The sequence below is a fragment of the Ranitomeya variabilis genome, chromosome 4 (assembly GCF_051348905.1).
Source record: "Ranitomeya variabilis isolate aRanVar5 chromosome 4, aRanVar5.hap1, whole genome shotgun sequence".
In the NCBI taxonomy this organism is placed as follows: Eukaryota; Metazoa; Chordata; class Amphibia; order Anura; family Dendrobatidae; genus Ranitomeya; species Ranitomeya variabilis.
The window spans coordinates 50974287-50992787 of record NC_135235.1 but is presented as its reverse complement, the minus strand read 5'-3'; the positions used below and the strand labels follow the sequence as shown (position 1 = coordinate 50992787).

At 43.3% G+C, this 18501-nt stretch overlaps 1 protein-coding gene across 1 annotated transcript in view; it reads right to left on the bottom strand.

Moving 5' to 3' along the window:
- LOC143769709 (alpha-2-macroglobulin-like protein 1) overlaps window positions 1-18501 on the bottom strand; it is a 289826-nt gene that overhangs the window by 137933 nt on the left and 133392 nt on the right. The window contains exons 14-15 of the mRNA XM_077258495.1: window positions 16142-16284; window positions 5639-5794 (exon numbers count right to left, since the gene is read on the bottom strand). Of these exons, the coding sequence (XP_077114610.1) occupies window positions 5639-5794; window positions 16142-16284 (299 nt within the window). The remainder of the gene's footprint in view (window positions 1-5638; window positions 5795-16141; window positions 16285-18501) is intronic.

Genomic DNA, 18501 nt, shown 5'->3' with positions numbered 1-18501 from the left:
TCACAGTCCCTATGTGGAGGAAGGGAACTGGACTTGGGCTCATCAAATACATCCTGGAAATCCGACAAAAACTCAGGAACTTCTGAAGAGGGGGAAGAGGAAATTGACATCAAAGGAACGTCACTATGAACCCCTTGACAACCCCAACTAGTCACAGACATAGATTTCCAATCCAGCACCGGATTATGTACCTGTAACCATGGAAAACCCAGTACAACAACATCATACAAATTATGCAACACCAGAAAATGGCAATCTTCCTGATGTGCTGGAGCCATGCATATGGTCAGCTGTGTCCAATACTGAGGTTTATCTTTGGCCAACGGTGTAGCATCAATGTCCCTCAAAGGAATAGGGCTCTGCAAAGGCTGCAAGGAGATACCACAACGCTTGGCGAATTCTAAGTCCATTAAGTTCAGAGCAGCGCCTGAATCCACAAATGCCATGACATAAAATGACGATAATGAGCAAATCAAGGTCACAGATAAGAGAAATTTAGGCTGTACAGTACTAATGGTAACAGACCTAGCGACCCTCTTAGTACGCTTAGGGCAATCAGAAATAACATGAGCAGAATCACCACAGTAAAAACACAGCCTATTCTGACGTCTGAATCCCTGCCGTTCTGCTCTGGTCAAAATCCTATCACATTGCATAGGCTCAGGACTCTGCTCAGAGGACAATGCCATATTGTGCAAAATTTTGCGCTCGCGCAGGCGCCGATCAATCTGAATAGCCAGAGACATAGAATCACTCAGACCAGCAGGCATGGGGAACCCCACCATAACATCTTTAACGGCTTCAGAAAGACCCTTTCTGAAAATCGCTGCCAGAGCATCCTCATTCCATTTAGTGAGCACAGACCATTTTCTAAATTTCTGGCAGTATAATTCTGCCGCTTCCAGACCCTGACACAGGGTTAACAAGGCTTTTTCTGCATGATCCACTGAATTAGGTTCGTCATACAATAATCCTAGCGCTTGAAAAAATGCGTCTACATTAAGCAATGTCGGATTCCCTGATTCAAGGGAGAATGACCAGTCCTGAGGATCGCCACGCAGCAGAGAGATGATAATTTTAACCTGCTGAATGGGATCACCAGAGGAACGGGGTTTCAAAGCAAAAAACAATTTGCAGTTATTTTTAAAGTTCAAAAACTTGGATCTGTCCCCAAAAAACAGATCAGGAGTTAGAATTCTAGGCTCTAAAGCCGGAGTCTGGACGACATAATCTTGAATACTCTGTACTCTTGCAACAAGTTGATCCAGACGAGAAAACAAACCCTGAACATCCATGCCAGCGCCAAAATCCTGAACCACCCAGAGATTAAGAGGAAAAAAAAAGACATAACAAACGGCAGAAAAAAAATGGATCAGAACTTTTTTTCCCTTCTTTGGAAATGCATTTAACTCATTGTTGGCGAGTTGTACTGTTAAGAACTGGTGGTTTAGGAGCAACATGGGATGTGCTCTGGAGGAGGTGGTACCTGTACTGCCCGCAGACCCTGAACTTAACACAACAACTAGAAGTAGCCGTGGGATGTTCCTGTCACTCCCTAGACACCTCGTCACAGCCGGAGGACTAAATACCCCTAAAGATAGAAACAGGAAAGCTATCTTGCCTCAGAGAAAATCCCCAAAAAATAGACAGCCCCCCACAAATATTGACTGTGAGTGGAGAGGGAAATGACATACGCAGAATGAAACCAGGATTTAGCAAAGGAGGCCACTTCTAGCTAGATAGATAGGACAGGACAGAATACTGTGCGGTCAGTATTAAAATACTAGAAAAATCCACCACAAAGTTTACAAAAATCTCCACCACCTGACTAAAGGTGTGGAGGATAAATCTACTTCTCCAGAGCCTCCAGCTTAACTGAATAAATTCATACTGACAAGCTGGACTAGAAAAAACATAGAATGCACTGAACTATTAAGTCCACAACATATGGACTGTAAAGAACCAAGCTAGGACTTATCTTTGGTGATCTGGTCAGAATAGCAGAGAAATTCAAGCAGAGATGTGAATCCAACCAGGAACATTGGCAACTGGCACTAACTGAAGGATAGAGCCAGGCTAAATAGCCAAGCCAGAATAGACAATCAGTGGAAGCAGCTGCTGGCTGCTAAATCCAAGGAGCAGCAGTAACCACCGGAGGGAGCCCAAGAGCAGAACTCACAATAGTGCCACTTACAGCCACCGGAGCGAGCCCAAGAGCGGAATTCACAACACCCACCATCAACTTAACACTCAACTACTCCAGCACTGAAATTAACTTTTTGGACACCATCATTAAGCTGCAGAACAATGAAATAGAGCCATCCCTGTATCAGAAGCCAATCGACCATCCAACATACCTTAAATGGGACAGTTTCCATCCAAAATACATAAAAAAACTCTGCTGTCTACAGCCAAGCCATCAGATACAATCGTATATGTTCCAACCCCCACGGATAGAGATGAACACCTTGGTTGCATCAGAAAGACCTTTATGAATCAGGGCTACCATCCAAGAACAATTCATAACCAAATTACAAGAGCAACTAGAATTTCAAGGAATCACCTGCTACATTACAAAGCTAAAGAAGAAAATAACCGGGTGCCTCTAGTAGTCACCTACAATCAAAATCTGGAGGTGCTAAGGGGAGCTGCATGGAAATTACAACCTTTACTACAAAAAGATGCCTGATTACAATCCATTTTTCCAGACCCCCCACTACTGTGTTTTAGGCAGCCCCCAAATCTAAATATTATCATTGCCAGAAGCTCCCTGTCCTCTCAAATACCTGCAGGAACCTTTCCTTGCAACCAGAAAAAAATTAAAACCTGTCCATTTATAAAGACCACGGACAAGATAAAGATCCCCAATTCACATCAGGACTACAAGATCCCAGGTACTTTAAGCTGCATCACATCTAATGTGGTGTAGTTAATTATATGTACCAAATGTCCAGCTGGGGGTCTATATGTGGGGGAGACAGGGAAAAAACTGAGAACAAGGATGAACTCTCACCGCCACATAATAAGAGAAAAAAGAATAGATGTACCTGTGGCAAGACATTTTTGTCTCCCTGATCACAGCACCATGGACATGAAATTACATGTATTAAAGGATAATTTCAAATCTCAGAGAGACAGAAGAGTTCGGGAGTATAAACTGATGACGATCTTGGACACACTCAATGCAGGAATGAATGTGAGCATGGATTTAATAATAATAATAATAATAATAATTTTTATTTATATAGCGCCAACATATTCCGCAGCGCTTTACAACTTATAGAGGGGACTTGTACAGACATTAGACATTACAGCATAACAGAAATCACAGTTCAAAACAGATACCAGTAGGAATGAGGGCCCTGCTCGCAAGCTTACAAACTATGAGGAAAAGGGGAGACACGAGAGGTGGATGGTAACAATTGCTTTAGTTATTTGGACCAGCCACAGTGTAAGGCTCGGGTGTTCATGTAAAGCTGCATGAACCAGTTAATTGCCTAAGTATGTAGCAGTACAGACACAGAGTGCTATTAACTGCATAAAGTGTATGAGAACATGATGAGAAGAACCTGATTTTGTTTTTTTTTAATGGGCCACACAGGGATGGTTAGGTTAATGCATTGAGGCGGTAGGCCAGTCTGAACAAATGAGTTTTTAGGGCACGCTTAAAACTGTGGGAATTGGGGATTAATCGTATTAACCTAAGTAATGCATTCCAAAGAATCGGCGCAGCACGTGTAAAGTCTTGGAGACGGGAGTGGGAGGTTCTGATTATTGAGGATGCTAACCTGAGGTCATTAGCGGAGCGGAGGGCACGGGTAGGGTAGTGTTATGGACTGGTGGTTTAGGAACGACATGCGACGAGCTCTGAGCAGGTGGTAACTATACTGACCGCAGTTCCTGATCTTAACACAACACTAGAAGTAGCCGTGGGATGTTCCTGTCACTCCCTAGACACCTCGTCACAGCCGGAGAACTAACTACCCCTAAAGGTAGAAACAGGAAAGCTATCTTGCCTCAGAGAAAATTTCCAAAGGATAGGCAGCCCCCCACAAATATTGACTGAGTGGAGAGGGAAATGACATACGTAGAATGAAACAAGATGTAGCAAAGGAGGCCACTTCTAGCTAGATAGTACAGGATGGAATACTGTGCGGTCAGTAATAAAAACTAGAAAAAGTCCACCGCAGAGAATGCAAAAATCTCCACCACCTAACTAAAGGTGTGGAGGGCAAGTGTGCTGCCCAGAGCTTCCAGCTTAGCTGAATAGATCCATATTGATAAGCTGGACTAGAAAGACAAACATAGAATGTGCTGAACAATTAAGTCCACAACAAGTGGACAGCAAAAGAACAAGCAAGGACTTATCTTTGCTGAACTGGTAAGGATGTCAGAGAAATCCAAAAGAGATGTGACTCCAAGCAGGAACCATTGACAACTGGCACTGATTGAGGGATAAGGCCAGACTAAAATAGCCGAGCCAGAAAAACGATCAGTGGAAGCAGCTGCTGATGCTAAATCCAAGGAGCAGCCATTCCACTTAAAACCACCAGAGGGAGCCCAAGAGCAGAACTCACAAAAGTGCCACTTACAACCATATGAGGGAGCCCAAGAGCGGAATTCACAACAGGGTGGTAGACTGAGACCAGAGAGGAGATGTACGGTGGTGCTGAGCCATGGAGTGCTTTGTTGATGAGGGTAGTAGTTTTGTACTGGATTGTAGTAGTTTTGTACTGGATTTATGTCTTTTTACATCAATTAAGGAATTTGCTCCTAACACCAAGTGGGGTCATCATAACACAGAACCAGACCAATTCAGAGGACCATAAAACATTTAGACTTCCTTATCTATGAACTGTTCCAATATTTATGGACACAACTGTTTATCACTTTCACATAATGGTAGCTCTGCTTCACGTCACCTGTCTTATCTATGGCATTATTCCTGGGCTGTATTGTGCATAAATATGTGATTCTTCAGAAATTCTATTATTCTAAGCCTGGTGAAGGGACCTGAGTAGTGATCAGCGAATATACTAAATTTCCGAGAACTAAAAAATACTTGGAGGACACCCGAGCATGCTCGAAAAATCTCAAGTAATGAGTATATTCGCTCATCACTAGACCTGAGTAGTCTCAAAAGCTTGCAATTTGTTACCATCTTTTCAGTTAGCCATTAAAAGGTATCAACCACTGAGGACTCTCAATTCTAAATATTTTTCTATCTACTGTCTAACATGATGCCAAGATATTATATCTTTCCTTTTCTTCTCCAATCATTCCTTTACAGTAGATGTGTCAAACAGTGCGATAGAGCTTAATCATTGAAAATGATTAACGCAAACCAAAATTTGCGTCAGTCTCAAACCTTTGGCCACAATTGTAGATTCTCTTTATCCAGCACTGATATTATTGGTAACTATCTTATTCTGTGTTTAATGCTCATTTTTAAGTGCTCTTTACTTCTTTACAGACCCTTTCGTCCACTCGTACTTTACGTGCAGCATCCTGTAAGCCATACGCTGTATATCACTGAGTTTTCTGCAATGTCATATAATCTAGCATACCCCCATTCATTTCTAATCAGAAAAAAAGCAAAGGTCAAGAATAAAGTAATATATGTGTTTATCGAACTTACCGCAATCCCTAACAGATAACTGTCATCATGAGGCTTCTCGAGCAAGTATCCTTTATCTACAGATCTCACAGAGCAAAGGGATCCACCATCTGCTGAGATTTTCAGGTTTACGTTGTCCCCGGGTCGGACTTGTTCTTCAGAAAAGGTAAGCTTCATCTATTTATAATAAATTTATAACAAATAAAGAAAATTTTGTAAATTTGAATCCAATTTTGCAACATCTGTGCAACAGTTCAACCGCTGACTGTCAGTCAGTGCCTGGGCGTTCCTACAGCCTCTGCGCTCAGTGCTGTGAGTGGTGACTGTAATTGCTTTGGGCACACCTGCATGACTGAAAGCCGGCGGCTGCAGGGAGAAATAAAGTTAATTTTTGCCTGAGCACCTACTTAAGGCTATTAAGCAGAAAATGAACCCTTTATCTGCAGGATAGTAGTTAATTTGACATATTCTTTAAGTGGCACACAACTTAATTCATCTCTTTGTATCAGTGATGTGCACTCCTGTGCACCTTGACAAAAATGCTATTCCTGTCAATGACTGAAATAATATTTCTGGAGTCACACTTTTAAAGAATTTGACAGGCTGGTGTAGCCACTCTGTATCCCACTGCAGCTCCACACCAGTTCCACTCATTTTGATAAAGATGCCCAAAAACTTGCATGAAAATGACAAAAGTTGCAACACTTTCTCCTCAACTTTGCATTGAACAAAATTGTTGCAACTTTTCAAAATGTTTTATGACATTTTTGTAGGGTAAAAACTTTAATGGATTGGGGCTAATATGATTTGAAGTGTAAACTGTCTCTAGTAGTTGCCAAAGACACCATTTGAACTTCAAAAAGCATTGTATGCTGAGATTTGTCTGTCTGAGAAACCTGGATAAGGCTTTGCACCCACTTGAGAAGGGATTGGGGCATTCATAGGACTGATTATGATATACAAACAATGTTTGGGTACAAACAATAAAATAAGCTCCTTTAAAGAGGACCTTTCAACAAATTTTTGATGTTGAACAGGTCACTAGTGTTGAGCGATACCTTCCGATATTGAAAATTGGATCGGCCGATATCCCAAAAATATCGGATATCGCCGATACCGATACCGATACCCGATACCAATACAAGTCAATGGGACACAAATATCGGAAGCTATCCTGGATGGTTCCCAGGGTCTGAAGGAGAGGAAACTCTCCTTCAGGCCCTGGGATCCATATTCATGTAAAAAATAAAGAATAAAAATAAAAAATATGGATATACTCACCCCTCCGACCGACCTGGACCTCAGCGATGTAACCGGCAGCCTCCATTCCTAAGAACGCAGTGAGTGAAGGACCTTCGATGACGTCGCGGTCACGTGAGCGGTCACGTGAGCGGTCATGCGACCAATCACAAGACCGCGATGTCATCACAGGTCCTACACTCCCTGCATTCTTAGGAACGGAGGCTGCCGGCTGCAGCGGTGACAGCCAGGTCCGTCGGAGGGGTGAGTATATCCATATTTTTTTTTTTATTCTTCCTCTCCTCCAGACCCTGGGAACCATACGCACTGCACACGCCGAAGATGACTGGGAGCATATAGGAACTTCCGATTCCGATTTCCGATATCACAAAAATATCGGAACTCGGTATCAGAATTCCGATACAGCAAATATCGGCCGATACCCGATATTTGCAGTATCGGAATGCTCAACACTACTGGTCACACAATGTAATAATGGCTGCATGGCGGTATGAAAAATGTTCCTCATCTTATCTTGTTTTTTTATGTCACAGATAGTTTTCACTTGCATATGTAATTCTGCCTCTTCTATGATGCTGATGGAGCGGCGCCCAAACGCAGGGCAATGGGGTACTCGGTACCGGGTCCCTCTGTCTCTGTTCTGGAGATGTCACGGTGGCCCGAACCGGTCCGTGACCCTGCTAAGGGTCGCCCAATTAAAGGTGGTAAAAGTTTGTCAAGTGTTCGTGACACCACCTGTGGTATTCGGTCAGGGCAACCGATGCTGCTTAGGGGTCCGCTGGGGTGATGGAGTGGCAGCTAGATGGTATACCTTCCCACAGGTGAAGTATGTCCCCAGGGCTTCCAGTAAAGTATATGGTGATGGTGTAAGATGAGGTAAATAACGAGGACACGAGGTTGCAGTCTCTTTACCTTTTACTAAAGACTTCAGCAGTCCGCAATCCAGAGCACTGCTAACAGGGCTGGCTGAATCCGGACTGTCATGATCTCAATGGCAAGAGAACATAGCATAAGCATATATAGGAACTAGCTCTTGGAAGATGGGAACTGAGCTGACCATGAACTAAACCTAACGCACAACTAGCAGTGGCCGGGTAGCATGCCTACGTTGATTCTAGATGCCCAGCCCAGCCGGAGGACTAAATAAAGCTAGCAGAGGAAAATATTAGTCCTAGCTCACCTCTAGAGAAATACCCCGAAAGGAGACAGAGGCCCCCCACATGTATTGGCGGTGAGTTGAGATGAAATAACAAACGTAGTATGAAAATAGGATTAGCAAATTTGAGGTCCACTTACTACATAGCAGAAGACAGAAAGGACACTTTCATGGTCAGCTGAAAACCCTATCAAAAAACACCATCCAGAAATTACTTTAAAACTCTGGCATTAACTCATAACACCAGAGTGGCAATTCCCGTTCACAAGAGCTTTCCAGACACAGTAACGAAACTACAGCTGTGAACTGGAACAAAATGCAAAAACAAACATGGACAAGAGTCCAACTTATCTAGTAGTTGTCTAGGAGCAGGAACAAGCACAGAGAGGCTTCTGATAACATTGTTGACCGGCAAGCAACTAACAGAGCAGCAAGGTTATATAGCGACTCCCACATCTTGATGGGAACAGGTGAACAGAGAAGATGAAGACACCAGTTCAATTCCACCAGTAGCCACCGGGGGAGCCCAGAATCCAAATTCACAACAGTACCCCCCCCTCAAGGAGGGGGCACCGAACCCTCACCAGAACCACCAGGGCGATCAGGATGGGCCCTATGAAAGGCACGAACCAGATCGGAGGCATGAACATCAGATGCATTCACCCAAGAATTATCCTCCTGGCCGTATCCCTTCCACTTGACCAGATACTGGAGTCTCCGTCTGGAAACACGAGAGTCCAAGATTTTCTCCACAACGTACTCCAACTCACCCTCAACCAACACCGGAGCAGGAGGCTCAACGGAAGGCACAACCGGTACCTCATACCTGCGCAATAATGACCGATGAAAAACGTTATGAATAGAAAAGGATGCAGGGAGGTCCAAACGGAAGGAAACAGGGTTAAGAATCTCCAATATCTTATACGGGCCGATAAACCGAGGCTTAAACTTAGGAGAAGAGACCCTCATAGGGACAAAACGAGAAGACAACCACACCAAATCCCCAACAGAAAGCCGAGGACCAACACGACGGTGGCGGTTGGCAAAAAGCTGAGTCTTCTCCTGGGACAACCTCAAATTGTCCACCACCTGCCCCCAGATCTGATGCAATCTCTCCACCACAGCATCCACTCCAGGACAATCCGAAGATTCCACCTGACCAGAGGAAAATCGAGGATGAAACCCCGAATTACAGAAAAACGGGGACACCAAAGTGGCAGAGCTGGCCCGATTATTGAGAGCGAACTCCGCCAATGGCAAAAAAGCAACCCAATCATCCTGGTCAGCAGACACAAAACACCTCAGATATGTCTCCAGGGTCTGATTAATCCGCTCGGTCTGGCCATTCGTCTGAGGATGGAAAGCGGACGAAAAAGATAAATCTATGCCCATCCTAGCACAGAATGCCCGCCAAAATCTAGACACGAATTGGGTCCCTCTGTCAGAAACGATATTCTCAGGAATACCATGCAAACGAACAACATTTTGAAAAAACAGAGGAACCAACTCGGAAGAAGAAGGTAACTTGGGCAGAGGAACCAAATGGACCATCTTAGAAAAACGGTCACACACCACCCAGATGACAGACATCTTCTGAGAAACAGGCAGATCTGAAATAAAATCCATCGAGATGTGCGTCCAAGGCCTCTTAGGAATAGGCAAGGGCAACAATAATCCACTAGCCCGAGAACAACAAGGCTTGGCCCGAGCACAAACGTCACAAGACTGCACAAAGCCTCGCACATCTCGTGACAGGGAAGGCCACCAGAAGGACCTTGCCACCAAATCCCTGGTACCAAAAATGCCAGGATGACCTGCCAACGCAGAAGAATGAACCTCAGAGATGACTCTACTGGTCCAATCATCAGGAACAAACAGTTTATCAGGTGGGCAACGATCAGGTCTCTCCGCCTGAAACTCCTGCAAGGCCCGCCGCAGGTCTGGAGAAACGGCTGACAATACCACTCCATCCTTAAGGATACCTGTGGGCTCAGAGTTACCAGGCGAGTCAGGCTCAAAACTCCTAGAAAGGGCATCCGCCTTAATATTCTTAGAACCCGGTAGGTATGACACCACAAAATTAAACCGAGAGAAAAATAATGACCAGCGCGCCTGTCTAGGATTCAGGCGCCTGGCGGTCTCAAGATAAATCAAATTTTTGTGGTCAGTCAATACCACCACCTGATGTCTGGCCCCCTCAAGCCAATGGCGCCACTCCTCAAAAGCCCACTTCATGGCCAAAAGCTCCCGATTCCCAACATCATAATTCCGCTCAGCGGGCGAAAATTTACGGGAAAAGAAGGCACAAGGCCTCATCACGGAGCAGTCAGAACTTTTCTGCGACAACACTGCCCCAGCTCCGATCTCAGAAGCGTCGACCTCAACCTGAAAAGGTAGAGCAACATCAGGCTGACGCAACACAGGGGCAGAGGAAAAACGGCGCTTAAGCTCCCGAAAGGCCTCCACAGCATCAGGGGACCAATCAGCAACATCAGCACCCTTCTTAGTCAAATCGGTCAATGGCTTAGCAATATCCGAAAAACCAGCAATAAATCGATGATAAAAGTTAGCAAAGCCCAAAAATTTCTGAAGACTCTTAAGAGAAGAGGGCTGCGTCCAATCACAAATAGCTTGAACCTTGACAGGATCCATTTCAATGGAAGAGGGGGAAAAAATATATCCCAAAAAGGAAATCCTCTGTACCCCAAAAACACACTTAGAACCCTTCACACACAAAGAATTAGACCGCAAAACCTGAAAAACCCTCCTGACCTGCTGGACATGAGAGTCCCAGTCATCCGAAAAAATCAGAATATCATCCAGATACACAATCATAAATTTATCCAAATAATCGCGAAAAATATCATGCATAAAGGACTGGAAAACTGACGGAGCATTAGAAAGACCAAAAGGCATCACTAAATACTCAAAGTGGCCCTCGGGCGTATTAAATGCGGTTTTCCACTCATCCCCCTGCCTGATTCGCACCAAATTATACGCCCCACGAAGGTCAATCTTAGAGAACCACTTGGCCCCCTTTATGCGAGCAAACAAATCAGTCAGCAACGGCAATGGGTATTGATATTTAACAGTGATTTTATTCAAAAGCCGATAATCAATACATGGTCTCAAAGAGCCGTCTTTTTTTGACACAAAGAAAAAACCGGCTCCTAAGGGAGATGACGATGGACGAATATGTCCCTTTTCCAAGGACTCCTTTATATATTCTCGCATAGCAGCATGTTCAGGCACAGACAGATTAAATAAACGACCCTTTGGGTATTTACTACCCGGGATTAAATCTATGGCACAATCGCACTCTCGGTGCGGAGGTAACGAACCAAGCTTGGATTCTTCAAAGACGTCACGATAGTCAGACAGGAACTCAGGAATTTCAGAGGGAATGGATGATGAAATGGAAACCACAGGTACATCCCCATGAGCCCCCTTACATCCCCAGCTCAACACAGACATAGCTCTCCAGTCGAGGACTGGGTTGTGAGATTGCAGCCAAGGCAATCCTAGCACCAAATCATCATGTAGATTATACAGCACCAGAAAGCGAATAATCTCCTGGTGATCCGGATTAATACGCATAGTTACTTGTGTCCAGTATTGTGGTTTATTATTAGCCAATGGGGTGGAGTCAATCCCCTTCAGAGGAATAGGAGTCTCCAAAGGCTCTAAATCATACCCACAGCGTTTGGCAAAGGACCAATCCATAAGACTCAAAGCGGCGCCAGAGTCGACATAGGCGTCCGTGGTAATAGATGACAAAGAGCAAATCAGGGTCACAGATAGAATAAATTTAGACGGTAAGGTGCAAATGGAAACAGATTTACCAAGCTTTTTAGTGCGCTTAGAGCATGCTGATATAACATGAGTAGAATCACCACAATAGAAACACAACCCATTTTTCCGTCTAAAATTCTGCCGCTCGCTTCGGGACAGAATTCTATCACACTGCATACTCTCTGGCGACTTCTCAGTGGACACCGCCAGATGGTGCACTGGTTTGCGGTCCCACAAACGCCTATCGATCTGAATAGCCATTGTCATGGACTCATTCAGACCCGCAGGCACAGGGAACCCCACCATAACATCCTTAATGGCATCAGAGAGACCCTCTCTGAAAGTCGCCGCCAGGGCGCACTCATTCCACTGAGTAAGCACAGACCATTTACGGAATCTTTGGCAGTAAATTTCCACTTCATCTTGCCCCTGAGATAGGGACATCAAAGTTTTTTCTGCCTGAAGCTCCAAATGAGGTTCGTCATAAAGCAACCCCAAGGCCAGAAAAAACGCATCCACATTGAGCAACGCAGGATCTCCTGGTGTCAATGAAAAAGCCCAGTCTTGAGGGTCGCCCCGGAGCAAGGAAATCACAATCCTGACCTGCTGTGCAGGGTCTCCGGCAGAGCGAGATTTCAGAGACAAAAATAATTTGCAATTATTTCGAAAATTCTGAAACCCGGATCTATTCCCCGAGAAAAATTCCGGCAAAGGAATTCTCGGCTCAGATACAGGTGCATGACAAACAAAATCTTGCAAATTTTGTACCTTCGTGGCGAGTTTATTCAAACCTGCAGTTACACTCTGAAGATCCATTACAAACAGGTGGACACAAAGCCATTCAAGGGTTAAGAGGAGGTAAGAAGCAGCTAGACAGCAATTAAGGGCTAGGCAGCAGAACTCTGAGGGGGAAAAAAAAAAAAAAAAAATTTCCCTTCAACACTTCTTTTCCTCCTGCTTCAGCCCAAACAATTAACACTTTGTTGGCCGGTCAAACTATCATGATCTCAATGGCAAGAGAACATAGCATAAGCATATATAGGAACTAGCTCTTGGAAGATGGGAACTGAGCTGACCATGAACTAAACCTAACGCACAACTAGCAGTGGCCGGGTAGCATGCCTACGTTGATTCTAGATGCCCAGCCCAGCCGGAGGACTAAATAAAGCTAGCAGAGGAAAATATTAGTCCTAGCTCACCTCTAGAGAAATACCCCGAAAGGAGACAGAGGCCCCCCACATGTATTGGCGGTGAGTTGAGATGAAATAACAAACGTAGTATGAAAATAGGATTAGCAAATTTGAGGTCCACTTACTACATAGCAGAAGACAGAAAGGACACTTTCATGGTCAGCTGAAAACCCTATCAAAAAACACCATCCAGAAATTACTTTAACCCTGCTGTTCTGTTCGGGTCATAGTGACCCGAACAGACTTTTTGCGGCCCTGTAGATTTTTTTCTGTAAGTCTCTAAAACTTGAGACTCCTTGACTTTTCCTCATTTGGGGGGACCTACATATGAGTATATATATATATTTTTTTTTTCGTTTACTTTTTGCTACACGAAAAAAGTTACACTAGTTCTGTTCGGGTCATAGTGACCCGGCATCGTTTTTTACAGCTGTGAGGCCATATTTTCAGTGAAATAAAGGACTTATAACCTCAGTTGGGTCTATTTATTGCATCTACTATTGTATATCAATTGATTTTTTTCCTAAATTATTTCAATGGGGTCGTACGCGCGCTCTACCGGGGGTATGCATTGAGATCTGCGCACCATAAAAATGGCTTTATATTGATTATTTTTGGTGCGCAGTCTATTCTAAAATGTAGAGTGCATCCTGAGAGATCACTAGGTGTGCACTACACGTGTATATTTTGCGCAGAACAGACTGCTCAGAACGCGCTGTCTAAGACGGTTTTTGTTTGTAAATCTGAGCTGTAAAGTCTTGCAAATAATTTTTTTGGCTAAGTAAGTCTGTCTTCCTGGCTTATCTGCTTGTTTTCAGAAGTTTTCAAAATGTTTGATTTGATTGTTTTGATTTTTTTTTTTTTTACAAAAATGTGTATTTTTCTATTTTCGTTTTGCTCATTGATCTGTTTTTTCAGAATAAAAACAAAAAAAAAAGATTTCTGTTTCATTTTTCTTTTTTTTACTACCAAACATGTTCACAAACAGTCTAGTAAGCAAAAAGTTATAAAAAAAAAATGAGTTAGAGTGTCTAAAATCAAGGTTTAATAAGCCGGGTCATAGTGACCCGAACAGAACTAGTGTATAGTAAATGCGAACAGAACAGCAGGGTTAAAACTCTGGCATTAACTCATAACACCAGAGTGGCAATTCCCGTTCACAAGAGCTTTCCAGACACAGTAACGAAACTACAGCTGTGAACTGGAACAAAATGCAAAAACAAACATGGACAAGAGTCCAACTTATCTAGTAGTTGTCTAGGAGCAGGAACAAGCACAGAGAGGCTTCTGATAACATTGTTGACCGGCAAGCAACTAACAGAGCAGCAAGGTTATATAGCGACTCCCACATCTTGATGGGAACAGGTGAACAGAGAAGATGAAGACACCAGTTCAATTCCACCAGTAGCCACCGGGGGAGCCCAGAATCCAAATTCACAACACCGGACGGTCCGAAGGCACATCCAGAGTTCCCTTTGCAGGTGGAAATCAGTAGCCTTCCTACTTGCGCCTGTGTGTTGTAGTACCTCCCTGCTGAGCACCACGGGATAGTCCTCACAACTGTCGTGTATATTTCTGATGTTCTCTCTCTTCGTCCCCCAGATGGTATGGATAGGACGCACCCGTATGACGGGGTAGGCCTGGAGTTATTTTATAGGGACCCTAGAGATGCTCCTCTCCCACAATTGCCTCCATTGTCTTCATTAGGTGTAAAGGTTGGACAGCCAACCTGGAATTGACTACCCTGCCATACTTCAAAGTAATGCGTAGAGCTGATTACCCCCTCGCTGTTCCGGCCACCGGCTACGCGCCTCAGAAGGATGTTGCTGATCTTATGGCACAACTCCTCCCTGTATTGTCTCCTTGTTGCTGTGATCTCATTTCTCACTCTCCACAATATACTTTGCTTCTTGTCCTTTCTTAGTATGCTGCCGCAATGTAGTGCAGGTGCAGCTCCGTAACGTTCTGTTTTTTGCTAGGCCACTGTCAGGGTCCCACTCCTGACAGGTCCTCCGTGGGTCTCCCCAGTCAGCTTTCTCTCTAACTTCCTATCCAACCCCCAGTTTTACCAGAGTGTGAGGAGTGGCCTAACAGATAGGACCTTTTGCTCCCCCTGGTGGCCGGAGTGTGAAGTGTAGTGTGTGACTGATACCTGGTCAGGTGAACTCTTTTAGTGCAATCAGACGTACCATCACTCCCCCTGGTGGAAGAGCGACATTACTGCAACGACCAGTACTCTGGGGCACTGCACTGACCAATCATAAGCCGCAATCAACATAGAAGTGCTGAAGAACCTCTGAGATTGTCAACAGACTCTCATCACCGGGGTTGATTGGCCCTACCAAACAGAGTGTGCTTACTAAATTATCACTGAAGATACATTACACAGTACAGTAGTTTGAAGCTATTAACTAGATGAAAATTTAAAAATTGTCACATTGGTGGATGTGAAAGTCTATTTAGTGTTCTCCATAAAAGTATTTGGTAGAAATGAATTGAAGGAAGCAGTACAGAGTGCACTGATTGACACGGGGTATATGAGTGAACATTCACTTAGTGACATCATTTGTCAGTAGACTCTTTTTTACAGGATATTATCAGATTTCCTAGCAGCTGAGGTGTATTATGAGGTTCTGCAGCATACTAGGCTGCATACTATGGCTGGCAGGACCAATGAACTGTGGTCATGTGACCCTGAAGACATCATCACAGGTCCTACTTTATTTACATACAAGAGGCAGAAGTACACGCCCCTAGTGAAAACTGTATGATAACACCCACTTGGACTCCATTAAAGTTAACCTATTAGGTGCAAAATATTTGATTGCTAATATCACTGCAACAGAACAGATGAAGTAAAAAAAATTATATATATATTTTATTCCTCTCTGGAGCCACTATTACATGATATGTATAATTCAACATGACAAATTTGGTGAAAGGTCCTCTTTAATTCTGACAATTAAACCAAAATTTGTGCACAGAAATATTGACCTTTCTGGTTCCTTTTTCTTTTTGCCATTTTCCTGAAATATCTACTCAGATATCATTGTGGCTTGTCCTGCTATGACCTAGTATTCTCATTTGTCCATGTCTGGAAAGCAAGTAATCAGTTAAGCTTCTTACCTTATTTTCTATGCACAGTGAAACAAAGAAAGAAGCAGATCTAGCAATAGTCTCTCCATTGGGCAGGATGGAGAAAATCAGAAATTCGAGTATAGGGAAGAAATTTTCCACGTGGAAACTGAGAGAGAATGAACCATGCAGCTCTAAAAATGTGAAAAATGAAAATAAATCAGTTGGGCAATCAATCGTCCACAAGGGATTCTATAAATGACAGTTACTTATCCCCATGACCCTCTTGAAACAGACATGAATGCTTGGCCTATCCATGTAACCAAAATTATAAAGGATTTTTATTTCTCTCACGTTTATAATCAGGATCAGTGTTTATGTTGCAATCAAAATTATTCAACCTCTCCCTCCAAATTTGGTTTATTAGCAACATTTACAAACGTTCTGCTGTTTGAAATAACTCAATTGAATAAGAACAATTTAAATAGCTGACAAAACTACAAGTGTTTTTTTTCAAAATTCAACGGAAAATGCCACTTTTTCTGATTGCTGTGTATATAAAAAGTATAATAATAAGGGCTCATTCACACTGTCGTATAATATGGAAGAGTGTAATTGGAGAAAACATCACATTGCACTCTGACCAAGATTATTTAATGAGGCAGAGCTCGTCTGTGAGTTTTTTCTCAGTTCAGATCAGACCGAAAAAAATTACAGCATGCTGCTAGTGGATGCAAGAATCAGATAGCACTTGCCAATGCAAGTTAATTTTTGAGAGAAAAAAAATCACACAGCATACGGGCCATGCGTGCGGCGTGTGATTTTTTCCCACACATCTCAAAGGAAACCCAACATTTCATCAGCCAACTACAGTAAATTCACAGCCCGAACCTTCAGAATAGAGAGATAAAATAGATAGATTAGATAGATAGAATAGATAAATGTAATGTTGCAATTTAATGTCACAAGCCCCCTACATGTGCTAAACTAACACCCTTTAATGCCTTTCATGTGGCAATAAAGGATATTTAGCCTTATTTCACCTACTAAATAAAGAAACACATTTAAAAAAATTAAGTAGGGTACCCCTTATTTTTCATAACCAGCTAAAAGAAACCAGACAGCTGCAGGCTTACATTATCCGGCTAGGATTGGCCAGATAACCATGGACCTTCCCAGCCTATTAATATCAGTCCACAGCTGTCTGCATTGCTTTTGCCCGTTATCAAAATTAGGGGACCCTAAAAACATTATGTGGGGTCATCCCATTTTTGATAACCAGAAAAAGGTAAAGCCGACAGGCGTGGGCTGATATTTATAGGCTGCTAAGGTCCATGGTTATGTGGTCTTTTCCATTAGATGGGCCAATTTTAGTTCTTTGCCTTCCCAATTGCTCTGATGGGTTGGAAATCAGGGTAATGGGTTTGTGGGGAGGTGATGTCAGCATCTGTTGCTGACATCAAGTTCTGGGATTACTAATAGAGAGTGACTGGCCAACAATTTCCCTCTTTTACTCATTTGTAAAAAAATAAATAAATCACACCCATCCTCAGTAGACAGCTAATGGGTCACACATAGGGCAGCACAAGAGCCGGAAAGATTATCAGTGACATTACCGATCATCATTCTGGCTTTCACGCTGCGCAGTGTGAGACCCAGCAGCTGTGAACTGTGGTAACATTACTGACATCACCGCTCATCACAGCAGCCGGGTTCTCGCTATGCGACATTTCTGGGGTCCCTGAGGGCTGGTATTTTTAAGCTGGGAAGTAACCAATATCCATGACCTTCCCAGGGTATTAATATCAGCCTGCTGCTGATTTGCTTAGTCTTTACTGGTTATAAAAAACAGAGGCGACCCCATGTCTTTTGTTAGGGTATCCCTTTTTTTAATAACCAGTAAAGGCTAAGCAGACCGCTGTGAATTGATATCAATAGGCTGGTTATCTAACTATTGTATTTACCTATTCTATGTATTGTATTTAGCTATCTATACTGTATCTGTATATAAGATTGCTTTGTTAATTGGAAAACTAGCTTTAAATTACGGTATGTAAAAGATCATGTTAAAAATGCATTGCAAACAGATTGCCTACGTATGTCATACGGAGGTCATGTGAATGCTAGTTGAGAAGATTGGCACTGGAATTGCATGACACTCGCATGACACTCGTCCTACTTTTCTGCATCAACACTGGACAGATTGTGCTACGGCTGCGACCACAAAACGTGGCCGAGCTGACACCTCCATGTCGCCAGACTAAGGAACGGCAGCAAACAGGGTCTGTGGCAGCTGAGCATGTGAACGAGATGTAGATATGCAGAACTAGACTACACCGCACAACTTCAGGTATGAAGAAACAAAGTTTACTTAAATAACAGCACAGTACATAACAAAACATAATGATGTC